The sequence below is a fragment of the Phaseolus vulgaris genome, chromosome 3 (assembly GCF_000499845.2).
Source record: "Phaseolus vulgaris cultivar G19833 chromosome 3, P. vulgaris v2.0, whole genome shotgun sequence".
NCBI lineage: Eukaryota > Viridiplantae > Streptophyta > Magnoliopsida > Fabales > Fabaceae > Phaseolus > Phaseolus vulgaris.
Window position 1 is genome coordinate 37160104 of NC_023757.2, and position 13066 is coordinate 37173169.

The window sequence follows — 13066 nt, forward strand, 5'->3', positions numbered from 1 at the left end:
TAGAAAAAACTAAGAATGAATCACTTATATATGTAATTCATTTCATTAATAATATAAGTAACTCATTTAACATAATCATTAATCAATACTTTTAAGATCTGTTTGCTTATGTTGGTGTATTGTTCACAAGTAAAGAAGTGGTAAGATATCAACTATTTGGATCCAGAGTTTTGTGAGAAAGAGAATGAATGGATATACTTATGAACCATAAATATCTTATTCTCTCAAAATGAAGAAATATAGAGAAAAAGTCACACCAACATATATTTTTTTCGAATTTACCTTCGTTTATTCTAGTGTTATAGTGTTTTTTTTTCTATTACTGAAAAAAAAAATTAAAAAATTGTATTTTTTGTTTATTTATATAAGATGTGATTTATTTCCTAATTTTATAATATATGTTTAATATTTTGAGAAATTACTTGAATTCCTATTTTTATTTAATTTGTTGTTGTGTTTGTATTAATATATTTTGTGTATAAATTATTATGTTTATGAGTTATAATTTATTTAATTATATTTTTTATAAAATTATTTTTTATTTTTAATTACCTTATATTTCTGTTATAGTATTTTTTATTTTTCATTATTTATATAATATATAATTTATTTTCGGATTTTACAATACATGTTAATATTTTAACAAATTACGTAAAGTTTATGATCTTATTTAATTTGTTAAATTAATTTTTTTTAATTATAATTTTTAAATTATACCTATTTACATTTAATATATATATATTTTTTTAATTATAATTTTTAAATCTATGAATATGTTTAAAAAAATTATTTTATTATTAAAAAAATTTAATAGGTAAGGATAAATTTGTAAAATAACATTTTATATATTTAAAAAAATTCAAAATTTCTTCACAACCATCGCATCACTCACAAACTCTCATACACTTTCCTTAGACATCTACTTTAACATATCTCAATCCAAACAACATCACTTTCTTCACATTTTCCTCTTACATCCTCATGCATCTACTCTCTCAAATTCTCATACATTCCCTCCCTAATCCAAACACACTTTTAAACACATTTTAGTTTTGCAAAATCAAAACACATGAATTATCTTTTAGGCTCCGTTTGTTTCAAAGCGGAGAAAGGCACGTAAACACTATTTATCCTGAAATGCGAATGAATCCACGTAATAAAAACACAAAAGTGCACATAAATCGAAAAAAAAATTGCATCCAAAACTTTATTCGCAAATATGTGAAAAAGTTGTATATTTTTATATTTTTTAATTAATTAACCTTAATTTACTTTTTTACCCTTTTTATTTTAAACTTAAATTATTATTATTTTTATTTAAAATTTAAATATAAAAAATATAATCAAAATTATAAAAAAAATTATTATAAAAACATAATTAATCATATTATATATTATATACAATAAATTATAAATATAAATAATAATAATAAAAATAAATATATTTTTTAATAATTAAATAATAAATTTATATAATAATTATATTAATTAAAAAAGGAAAGATAAAATAATAATATTATTTAATATAAAAATAAATTTTTAACAAATATTTAAATAATATTTTAATTAAAAATAATTATAATTTATAAATAAATATATCAAATTAATTTTTAACCATTTTTAAATATAAGGATAAATATGTAAATTTATATTTTTATCAATTAAAAAATATATAATTTCAGTCACATCTATCACATCATTCACAAACTTTTATAAATTTTTCCCACACTTTCCGCTCTATTTACATTAATCCAAACACCCTATCTTTCTTTACACTTTTCCTTCAAATCATCTCAAATTCACTATCTCTTTTCCATTCTCTAATCCAAACAAAGCATTATGGACTAAAAGTTCACCAAAATCATATTTTATCCTTTAAAATATTAACTAATTAAATGTATTTTATGTCTTATAGAGGGCAATTATGTATGTTAAAAGACAAGTTGAATTAGTATTTCTCTTTACTTATTATTTTACATTGTTTTTTATCTTTGATTTAGATTTCTTAAATTTATTTGTTTGCATTGGAGGGAATGATGAAACAAGATATTTTGTTGCTTATTGTGACTTTTGGCTTTGGTAGATTCCTTTTTTCATTGGATGCTTTGTCATTACTTTTGATGTGTCACCGTTGTCGATTACCACACCATTATGTTCATCAGAGAAATTATATTTATAATGCGTGTGTATTCTTTTCAATATAAGGAATACAATTTAAAACAAAAGGCAAAAGTATAACTTAAAAAGACTAAGGTAATAAAGAATTTAGTAACTATTTTTCTCTAATATACCATAGACTGAAAATTATACAATATGTTTTAAAACGTTTCTTAAATATAGAATATTAAAATAATTATTAAAGACGTGTCTATTAGATATTAGGAGATTTTATAGTATAAGAGTAGATAAAAAAAATTCTCTAAATCAATTTTATAAAATTAAGTTAGAATTAAAGTTATTTTTTAATAATAATAATAATCAATAGGAAGATATCACATATTTTTAAAAAATTATGTACAACTCACGTTTATTATATAATAATTCTTTTGAAAACAATTATTTTCTGTTAGCTTGAGAGTGAATTAAAAGTAATGTTGTGTTTTACAATAATGTAATTATCAAAAGCTTTAATTACGGTTGTGAAACTCAAAGAAAAGAACAAATCTACGTTAATTAAATATGCCGTAGTTATGAGGAAATTTTTAAAATTAGCATGCGTTTCTTTAAGTTACGATGCCAATAATTATTATCTTTTAAACATTATAACTGAAATGTTACCTTTAAACATATCTAGAAATGTATGTGATTAATTTTGATATTCGTAAAAATACTTTATTGTTTTTTATATAATTAAAATAAAATTAAATTAAAAATTATAATGGGTTAAAATGATTTTTCACATTTTTATAATAATATAATTTTCCTACCCTTTGAGAATAAAAGATGTCAAAAAAAGTTTTTGAAAAAATTCTAAAGAATGTGAAAATAAACATTTCTTTTTTTATATACTCAAGAATGTAAAAAAATTATATAAGCAAACGCTTTCCCGGTATTAGGTATTCCCATTAGAATAAATATTTATATATAATTTAAATTTAAGCTTAAATAATATTTTGTCCTTATAAATTTGTGAATTTTGTATAAAGTAACCAGTAATGAAATGTTCCTATTTTAATTATTGATTAAAAAAAATGTTTTAACCTTTACACAGCTGATAACGATTCCCACATACAATTTTTGTTGTCTTTACTATTTATTTTTTATAACATTTTGTTTTAGGTGTTAAATAAAGCTTTGTTCACTTTTTTTCATAATTTTTTTTCCTATTGTTTCTTAGATTTTTTTTTTAAATGGGAAAAAAATCATTGTGATGAAAAAATGTTGTTTTCCTTTCATTAAGATTTGAATTTTCTATTTCTTTTTGTTTTCCCTTTTGATGATCGTGTGATGATTAAATCTAAAAAGAAGGAAGATTGATAATTATAAAAGTTTTTTTTATTATTTGTCTTTTTAAGTTTCATCGTTAAATAATAAATGAAAAAGAAATGAAATGTGCAAAATTATCCAATCAGTAAAAAGAAAGTTGTTGTTGAAAATTACCCTATTGTTTTTATTTGTGCTGATCATGAAACGTCTTGAAAGTATAATTTGTCGATTCAAACTCGTGTTTCTACTTTATGGCAACCCTTATAAATTGATAAAAGTGTTAGTTGGAAAGAAAAAATTTAGTTGTTATATTTAATTTTGTATTTTTAAAAATAACATTTTCATGAATCAATGTTTTCCAAAAAATTATATTTTACTAGGTTTTCCATGAAACCTTTTATAGACGAAATTCTAATATTTTGAATCAAAATAAAAAAAAACCTCAAACAATATCATATATTGAATGGATTTAGTATAATATTATATTTTAATAATATATTAATAAGTGAATTGAAATCAATTTATCATCACAAAATCGTTGTAAAATTCTATCATTTATATCATATAAATTAATTTTATTTTTAATCGATATCTTCAACACAATTTTTCTCATGTTGAATCATAAATAATCTTATATATAAGACTAGATATTTGTAAATAACTAGATATTTGTAAATAATTAATGATGGTCCATAAAAAATAACACGATTAATCTATCAAACCTTATTACTAAAATGTGAGTTTTAAAACTTATTCATTCTCCCATTCCCAAAATCATCTTGTAAAATTCACACTCATTTGTATAAGTCTATAGTCAATCTAATCTAAGATCTTCTACACTAATTTTTAGTGTCTAGAGAATCAATATAAATATTTTTTGCGAATTTTGTATAAATCAAACAAAATTTATTTATTTTTATAATTTTTAGAATCATAATTCTTCGAAACTATAATTTTCCTGTGAGAAAATTGATGAGACACCTAACATCCGAAAGCCATTAATGCTGACTGTGTGTAGATGAATTCAGAAACTAATTGACGTACTGGATGTAGATTATAAAGATAAGATGCTACTAAGAATTGATGGTTGCTGGTTGAAAATGGAAACCTATTTTTGCATTGAAACTTTCCAATATATGAACAATTGAGTGCTCTGATTTATTTTTAATAGCTAATATAATGGAAAAATAACAATGTTATAGCCATCCAACTTTAAAATAAAACAACAATATACAAACATTTCCCCCCTAAATAATTAATCAATATCTAGAACTTCTTTAAATTTGTGTATTGTATCATGTCAATTATAATATTTATATTTTACTTTTTTTAAATTGACGTTATTTAATTTTTTGAATGTTTAAATATTTACTTAAAAAAATATGACCACGAAAGAAAAGAGATTATCACCTTTAAATTGGACTAGATTCATTCATTCTTTCTCTCTCTCTTTTTTTTTTCTTTTGTTATCTTTATTATTCTTTTGAGTTTTCAATTCCAGATTCTTCTTGGACCTACTTGGTATTCTTTAATCTTTTGACTTCAACATGTTTTTAATTTTTTTTAAATGATTTAATTTGGTTTATTCATTTAGATTGTTCTTATTAAATAGTTAGACTGTTCTCATTAAAATAGACTTATCTCAGCGATTATTTCACTCTACACATTAAATTATGTGTTATTACCACACATTAAATTATTTTTAAAAAGTTTCAACCACCACATTGAATTATTTTTACAAGTTAAGACCATATTTAACTTTAAAAAAAATTAAGATCAAATTGAGCTTTTTAATAAAATTAGGATCAAATTAAACTTTAAAAAAAAATTAAAACAACATTTAAACTTTTTAAAATATTGAGGAAGAAATTGATTTTTTCCTTAATATAATATAAGAACCAAATAGTACTCAATTCTACATTATTCTTCTGTACAATTACTCATAAAGACAAACGCATATTTTATAATGATCACTCATAAATGCAAGTCAATCAAAGTACTCAACAAAAAAGGTTGTTACATTCAAATATATCCAAATGTGAAACAGTTATTTACTTACAAATTGACATAGTAATGAAACTCGATTATAAAAAGTCTCGTAAAAGGTTGATCATCTATAACACAATTGTAAAATGTAAAAACTCTATTATTTGGTTAGATGATCTAAGCACGCATAAAAACGTTTAATCATAATTACCACCAATGTTAATTAACTGAGTCTAGTGTTGATATGTTTATATCTATTCCTAAGCTTGCATTTGGTGAATGGTAGCCGCGTCAATTTCGAATCTTATAAAGGATATGTTCTTATAATAAATTTATCTGGGTAGTAATGGTTTGTTAGTTTGTAGATTTTGTTTGTGGTAAATGGTTATAGATGCATATCCGAGTCATAGATTGTGGTTATCTTCTCTGGTGATTCAATAAATATGCCACCCATTTTCTGGTAATATTGTTTTATAATGAAAAAGTGACTTAGCTGTCATCATGGAAAGTATAAATAAAGATTCCTTATGCCTTAACACGCAGAAAATTATTGAGTTCATGAACACAAGACAAAAAAAAGCTCATCATTCTCAAGGGTTGTGAAAGACAAAAAGAGACATCGCCACAGCATTGAATTTTTTTTAAGATTTCGTAATTATAGTAATTGAGTGTTTTGTTGTTTGTCCGTTTGTAAAAATACTCAGGCAAGGACGCATGAACAAATTATTTTTGTATTTTTGGAGGTAAACAAAGGGTGATGAAAAACAAACCTCAGACTAACGTTTGTGATGATGATGTGTGAAATTCTGTTGTTCAGGAATCTCTCTCCCCATCAACTTCTTGGTTACCAGAAAAAAGGAGCCAAAGGATTTTGCGTAAGATTGAAATAAATTGGAGCAGAAAGAGATATGAAACATTGGTTGTGACAAGCCACCATCCGTCACAATTATCACTTTCAGAGAGCAAGCAATGCCCCACCACTGCCGGTGGAATCCAAACGAAGCACACATCTATCAGAATGAATAGTCCTGCTCCCACGGTGACAAATAAACGCACGCCACTGTTGTATCATGGTCATCCATCATTCAGTTCAAACTCTAGCTAAACAACACAATGCATGCATGAAAGTATGCAACTGTAATCAGAATGAGACGGTATCAAAGAGCAGGTTATCTATCACCTGCTGCCACTGGCTTAATAAAAGATATTTCTAATCACCAATATTTTTTACTGTACAAAAAATTGTACTCCAATTTGTTAAGGCCTCCCTCCAGGAGCCACATACAACATGATGGGTAGTTAGGTTCTAAGTTGATTTAATTCAACTAGCTATGCTTCCCGTTTCGGGGTTTCATGAGATAGGTACACAAGTTCTCCTCCATCACGACTCGATCTAAGGCCTAAGTAGTATGAATTTGGTCTACTAGATGAACTGCAACAGAACCAGGATCTCTATCAGCCAAGACAGTTGTTGAGTCGTCAATCAATCACTCTGACGATAAACTCAAATTATCGATGGCAATGGACAGATCAGATTCCATCACATGATCACACTCCTTTTGCTGTGCATCATCTTTGGTGGCATTCTCTTCCTTCCCTTCTGCACCAGCCATACAATCTTGGAATCTGAAGCAACTGATGAGGTGGTCATTTGTTAACCCCACAACCTGCATGAAGGAGTATATGACCGTGGGACCCACACCTCGGAAACCTCTTTTCACCAGGTCTTTGCTAATAACATCGGCTTTTGGTGTTTTTACAGGAACCTGTCGAGGATATCGGAATCTGCTAATTATAGGCTTGTGGTTCACAAAACTCCAAATATACTTGTCAAATGACCCGAACTCTTCTATTACCTGGCATCAGTAAAACCTGCAAAAAGTTAGTTGCAATGATAATCATAACCATGGTGCAAATTGTGCAAAATGTAATTATGGCAGTCAAGTGAAAATAAAGCATTGTAGCGTTGTACGTTTAGAAAAGTATGAAGACTGATAGGTGACTAGGGACAAACCAGCTAAGCATGCTGGCTGGTTAAAGAATAAAAATAATTAGGATGCATATCATTGTTGTAATTTAGAATAAAAGAAGCTCAGACTGTACAGCGGCTTAATATCATGGTTTGTCCCATATGGGTCATAGAAATTGAATAAGGGCCAGGACCACAAAACCTTTATTACCTAACCTACCTGATCAACTGGCCATTAAACACCAATTTAAGTCATTCAGTTTATCAATGCATGGAGATATGGGAAGAAAATATAAAGTTTTCCAATTAATTTTGCAGAAAATTTTAAGATATCTCATGGGTAAATTACATGTGTTAAAAACACTAAACTGAATCACAGAAAGGAAACTCCAATCTTGTTTAAAAATAAAACAAAAAATGTTTTAATTATTAAAATGGAATTAAATTATTCTGCTTGCCCGGTTGTTATGAATCTAATACTTTGTGAAAAATAAATGGGCAAGGATGATCACTTTTATACTTTAGAAATTAAATACCTTCGTTTTTCTTTTTAAAATTTATTAAAATTGATTCATGTTTTAGGAAGTTCTCCCAAAGATCAATTGCAGAAAATAAAGAAAGCTGTTAATTAAAAAAAATGCTTTCACACTTGAGAAATATGAAGTAGCTGATTACATTCCTAACTAGAATGCCTAATAAGGATAAACTTGCAGACCCCAATACTCCTCTATTTCATTGATCATAAATAAGGAAGTACGAAGTATCACCTATATCACTTGTTCACTGGACATGTTATTAAATCCAGAGACACCTAATATAGAATGATTTTATTTTAGGTATGACGGTGCAATAACACCAAGGGTGTAATCTTGTCTTTGAATGGTCCAGCAATCAACAAATAATCATGATCCAACCCTAGAGTTTGCATATTCCATAATGAAGGGTGCAAAAGTCACGAGAAAACTAATATACCTTTGATATTTGACGTGCATTCTCAATTATGGCACGCAGTTTAAGGTCAGAAAGTAAGGAGCTTGCAGCGGTTCCTGGAGCCATTATCTTCTTCTCATTAAATTTTGAGACAGCAACTGGATCAAAATCCGCAAAAACTTCCCTGCAAAGAACTTTGTTAACAAAAATAATGTAAACAGTCAAAGAGAAAATAATGGGCTACAGCTGAGGTAGCAGCTAACCAGTACAGGTTTGAGGCCAATAATGAATAATTTTAAAAATTAAATAAATTAAGAACATCTACAAAGGTAATACCTAAAGATGTGCCTTTGGCTTAGAATAGCTGGCCAAGTGAGTTCTGACAGAGCACTCGAGAGAACAAGAAGCTCAAATAGTTTCCTACACAAGATAAGGAGCGTCAACAAAAATATAATACAAGGTGTATTCCTTTTCCGGCCAATATAACAAGATTACTTTTTGTGGATCACATCACATACTTGTCATCATGTACTGGAACTCCCCATTCTTCATCGTGGAAGGTAGCGTAACATGGTTCTAATATGAATGAGTAAACTTGGTCAGGAAATAACTCTGAAAAAAGCTATGTAGTCCAGAAAACTCAAAACAATAATTATAAAGGAATTTCCAAGAAAGGTAGGGCTTCTGTGCATTAGACTCTACTGCTATCAAGCTATATCAGGTTCAGATAATGCATTCACCCAGGATTCCCAATTTTCTCTTCAATGGCTGAAAAATATCAACCCAAATCTAAAAACAAAGGCATATTTCCGTGGCAAAATACATTGGACCTTCAGCTACACACGCATGCTTGTTGTACATTATATTTCAAGCAAATGAAGACAACTGAAATATCTGTGTTGATAAACCCAACTTCGCTCTCATTTCACATTAATTCATATCCTAAATAATACAATGACATACAAATGGAATCACACAATTCACGCTACATCAATATGAGCTCCAATAAGACCAGACAACAGAAAATATCTGTCGAAAGGCTTATGGTACAATGAATTTATCATCACAGCATAACAAATCTTCATACTATAAATTTGGATGGAATGAAAGAAGATGGAAAAGAATACGAACCAGTATTAGGAGTGATCCAAGCACACCTCTTCTTGGATTGTGAACCATGAGGAGGAGACTCCAACACACCATCAGAAGCAACACTCCTAGGCTTGGAAACAGAGCGCTTCCTTGTGCACCCCAGGCTATTAGACCGAGTTAATCTTCCAGTAGAAGCACGGCTACGAAACGAGTCAGTAGATGCATCAGACGAACATGAAGCATTGAGAGACAAATTACAGTACAGTAACTGCTCGTGCCGGCGCAGAACACTCGCAGAATGTGACTGAGGAGAGGTAAGAACCGTAGACACTTCATGGGATTTCTTCTCTTTGGCCTCATTGTGCAATTTCTCAGCTTTCCTCAGTGGCTTTGAAGCTGGCTTCCGAGAACTCCATGACCCTGTCTTGTTCCCACCCGGTCCAAACACAGGCCTTGCAGCCTCTGAGTCACCAACATTCATAGACCTCAACCTGGGACCTGACATTCACACAAAAAAAATTCTTCACTCCACCACTCACCCTTCAGATGACTCTTTAAGCTCTAACAATCCACTTTTGGAAGGTTAAGACCCAATAGAAAAAGCATGAGCATGTGAAACTTTTAGCGAACACCTGGCGTACAGTGACGAGGGTTTCTAAACAGATCTCAGAATTTCACCCCAAATATGCACTGAACTGAGTACCACTTAAATCACATCCAAAACCTGCAATTTGAGAGGCATTGAAACACGAAACCCACTTTCCTCTCAGACCAGATTCCGAAATCAGCTCAAAAGCCAGAAAGGTTGAAGCCGGTGACGGAAGCTGATGACACAACAGGATCAAGGTGTTGACCCTTTTGAGCTGAGCTAGGGTTTAAGCTGAGTTGCACTGTGTAGCAGTGGTGGTTTGGGAAATGAGGCTAAGAGAGTCTGCAAAGGTTGAGATTCCATTCTGCATTGTGGAGAAGGAAGCTGCTCTCAGCACTACAACCTCGCTTACACGCATTCCTCGGCAAAGTTCACGTTTTTTCAATTTTCTATTCTTTCCCAGAGAAAAAGCAAAGAAATTTTCCGGGAAAAGGGGCGAGGTTTGAGAGTGAGAATAACGGAAATGAAAAAGATTGGAGAGAGAGAGAGAAAGGAAGATACAAAAAAACTATGGAAGATGAGATGAGAAGAAGTGAGAGAATGGGAAGAGTGAGGAAGAACAAGGCCTCTTGAGTTGAGTGAATGAATGAGTGACGCAACGCAACAACAACGTCAAATTAAATTCTTAAAACTATTACTAATATATCAAATTAATAATTGTATTATTTCTGAATTTTAGAATTTCCATTTTAATTATTCATTGATACAATATATAAATAATCATAATATTCCAATACTGGTTAGAAATAAACTCCTGCTCAACTCTATGTAAATTTCACTTATATATAATAAATTATTCGGATCGATGTGATAAAAAAAACAAATTAAAAAATTGTATATATAAATTATAAAATGTTTTAAAAAAACAACCATTTTTCTTAGAATGTATTTTATTTTAGAAATAGAAGTAGAGGAAGTATTGTTTAAAAGAAGTTTGGTAAGAATTAAAAATATATATTCCGTATTTTATTCTTTGAAATAGATTCATTCGTTGACTTTAACTAATTAGTTACCATTTCTTAATATTAACAAATGAAATATCATTATCACTTGTGAAACGCTGTCATTACAAAAAAAAAAAAATTATCGCACTGAACAATAACTAACAGTACAAAAAATATGAAAAAAAAGATCACCAAAATAAAATTAGCTTAGAATGGTAAAAGAGATAACTATAATTTTTAAGATAATATAATATTCCATAATATGTTTACCACAATGCAAAACTCTCACTCAGATAATTTTGAAAGATTTTTCTGTTATTTGTATTTAAAAAGGTAAGATTAGCTTTGCAATTATGATAGTTTTGGCTAATGAAAATAACTTTAAATCAACTAAAACAAAACTATGTGAAATCTCACAAAAAATTTAGTTAGTTAAAATGACACTTTACTGACCTAAGATGACTTTAAAATTGTGTTTTGATGATTTTGGTTAATTAAAGTTACTTTTTAATTGGATAAAACAACATCAACCTCGCTCTTTAGAATGTTTGTGATTTTAGTTTATTAAAAGAAAATTTCAATCAACTAAAATCTTATCTCTTAAACTCAACAAATTTAAAATTATTTTTCATTAATTAAAAACATGTATATAAACATTTCAACGAATGCTCATAAACTTTTATATATCATTTCTATCATATCCAATCACAATTAAACGACAAAAAGCTATAGGACATTAAACATTGAAATTATAACTCAAATAATTATATTAATTACGAGACTATCATCAAATTTAAGAACAAACCAATTAACTTAAAATTGCTTGAATATTCAATCTAAACATAAATATTTAAAGCAACAATTTATATTCTAAATTTTAAAATTCAAAATATAATATATTTTAGATTATAGAATTTAAAATATAATATTTTTTTAATTCTATCATCCATCATCCGTAATATAAACTAAAATTTATATTTCAAATGATAAAATTTAAAATACAAATTTATATTATTAATTAGACAATGGAGACTTACATCTGTCTGTTTTTTGTATTCTATTTATTGACCTATTTTTTAAATAAGTAATGTATTATTGTATAAAAATCATGCAATAAATAGATAAAAGGAAAATTACACCTACCTTTTCCAAGATTTTAGAATACGTATTCACCCCTTTAAGTCACATCATCTTTAGTTTTTAAAAGATACTTATTATCTTTATATTTTTAATTAATACAATGACATTACCTTTTTAATGTTTTTAATAAAATTATATATTTTTTTATTTAAATTAATAATATATAAACTTATTTTTAAATTAAAAAAAACTACGAAACTAGATATTAAATATTTTTATTAAAAATTAAACAATTTATTTATTATATATTAACAATATATAAATAAATTATATTGTCAACCAATTATAAATTGTCTTATAAAAAGATATAAACATATATTTTTGAGAAAAATCTGTATGATTAAGATTATTAACATATTATAATATTTCAATATAAGTATAAACATATCTTAAAAAATATAAATATAAGTATAGTATGAGTAATGATTTATTAATAACATAAGGAATGAGGATATTTATTTTAAAAATAGAAAAAGCGTATGAATGTTAATTAAAAAAAATATAAGGAAGAATGAGTGCAAATATTTTATAATTAAATCATTCAATTCTTATATTTTAAAACTTTTTTGAATTTTTTTATAATTTTTAATTAAGTTATAGTTGATATGTTATTATTAAATAAAACAAGTACAATGAGTAACACTTTGTTAAAAACATAAAAGCAAATATAAATATAATTTTATTAAAAAATATAGAAAAATAAATATTTATTTTAAAGAAATATCACAGTAACCAGATTTTATCTTATCAACAACCAAAATATTAAAGAAAAAGTAAGTAGTTTGACTTGAAAGTAGAGAAAAAAAACTAGTGCCCCCATATTATTTTATCTATCACTTAATATTTTCTCACATATATTAAAAATAAATTATCTAGTAAATAAAGCCAATTCAATAAAATATCCTTACACAATTTCTTTTTCATTATTTG

The 13066-nt window shown here is 27.2% G+C and overlaps 1 protein-coding gene across 2 annotated transcripts; it reads right to left on the reverse strand.

Annotated features, from left to right (window-relative positions):
- Window positions 1-6559: 6559 nt before the first annotated feature.
- Window positions 6560-10666, reverse strand: LOC137807441 (uncharacterized). 2 transcript variants are annotated; one of them, XM_068608087.1, is made up of 6 exons: window positions 10036-10666; window positions 9443-9901; window positions 8830-8887; window positions 8648-8731; window positions 8354-8495; window positions 6560-7268 (listed from the first exon to the last, which is right to left on the reverse strand). In XM_068608087.1, the coding sequence occupies exons 2-6, from the start codon at window positions 9882-9884 to the stop codon at window positions 6900-6902; spliced, it is 1095 nt and encodes a 364-aa protein (XP_068464188.1). In that variant the 5' UTR covers window positions 9885-9901; window positions 10036-10666; the 3' UTR covers window positions 6560-6899. The 2 variants fall into 2 exon arrangements, with proteins under 2 accessions (XP_068464188.1, XP_068464187.1); XM_068608086.1 differs by having other exon boundaries at window positions 9443-10666.
- Window positions 10667-13066: the final 2400 nt, after the last annotated feature.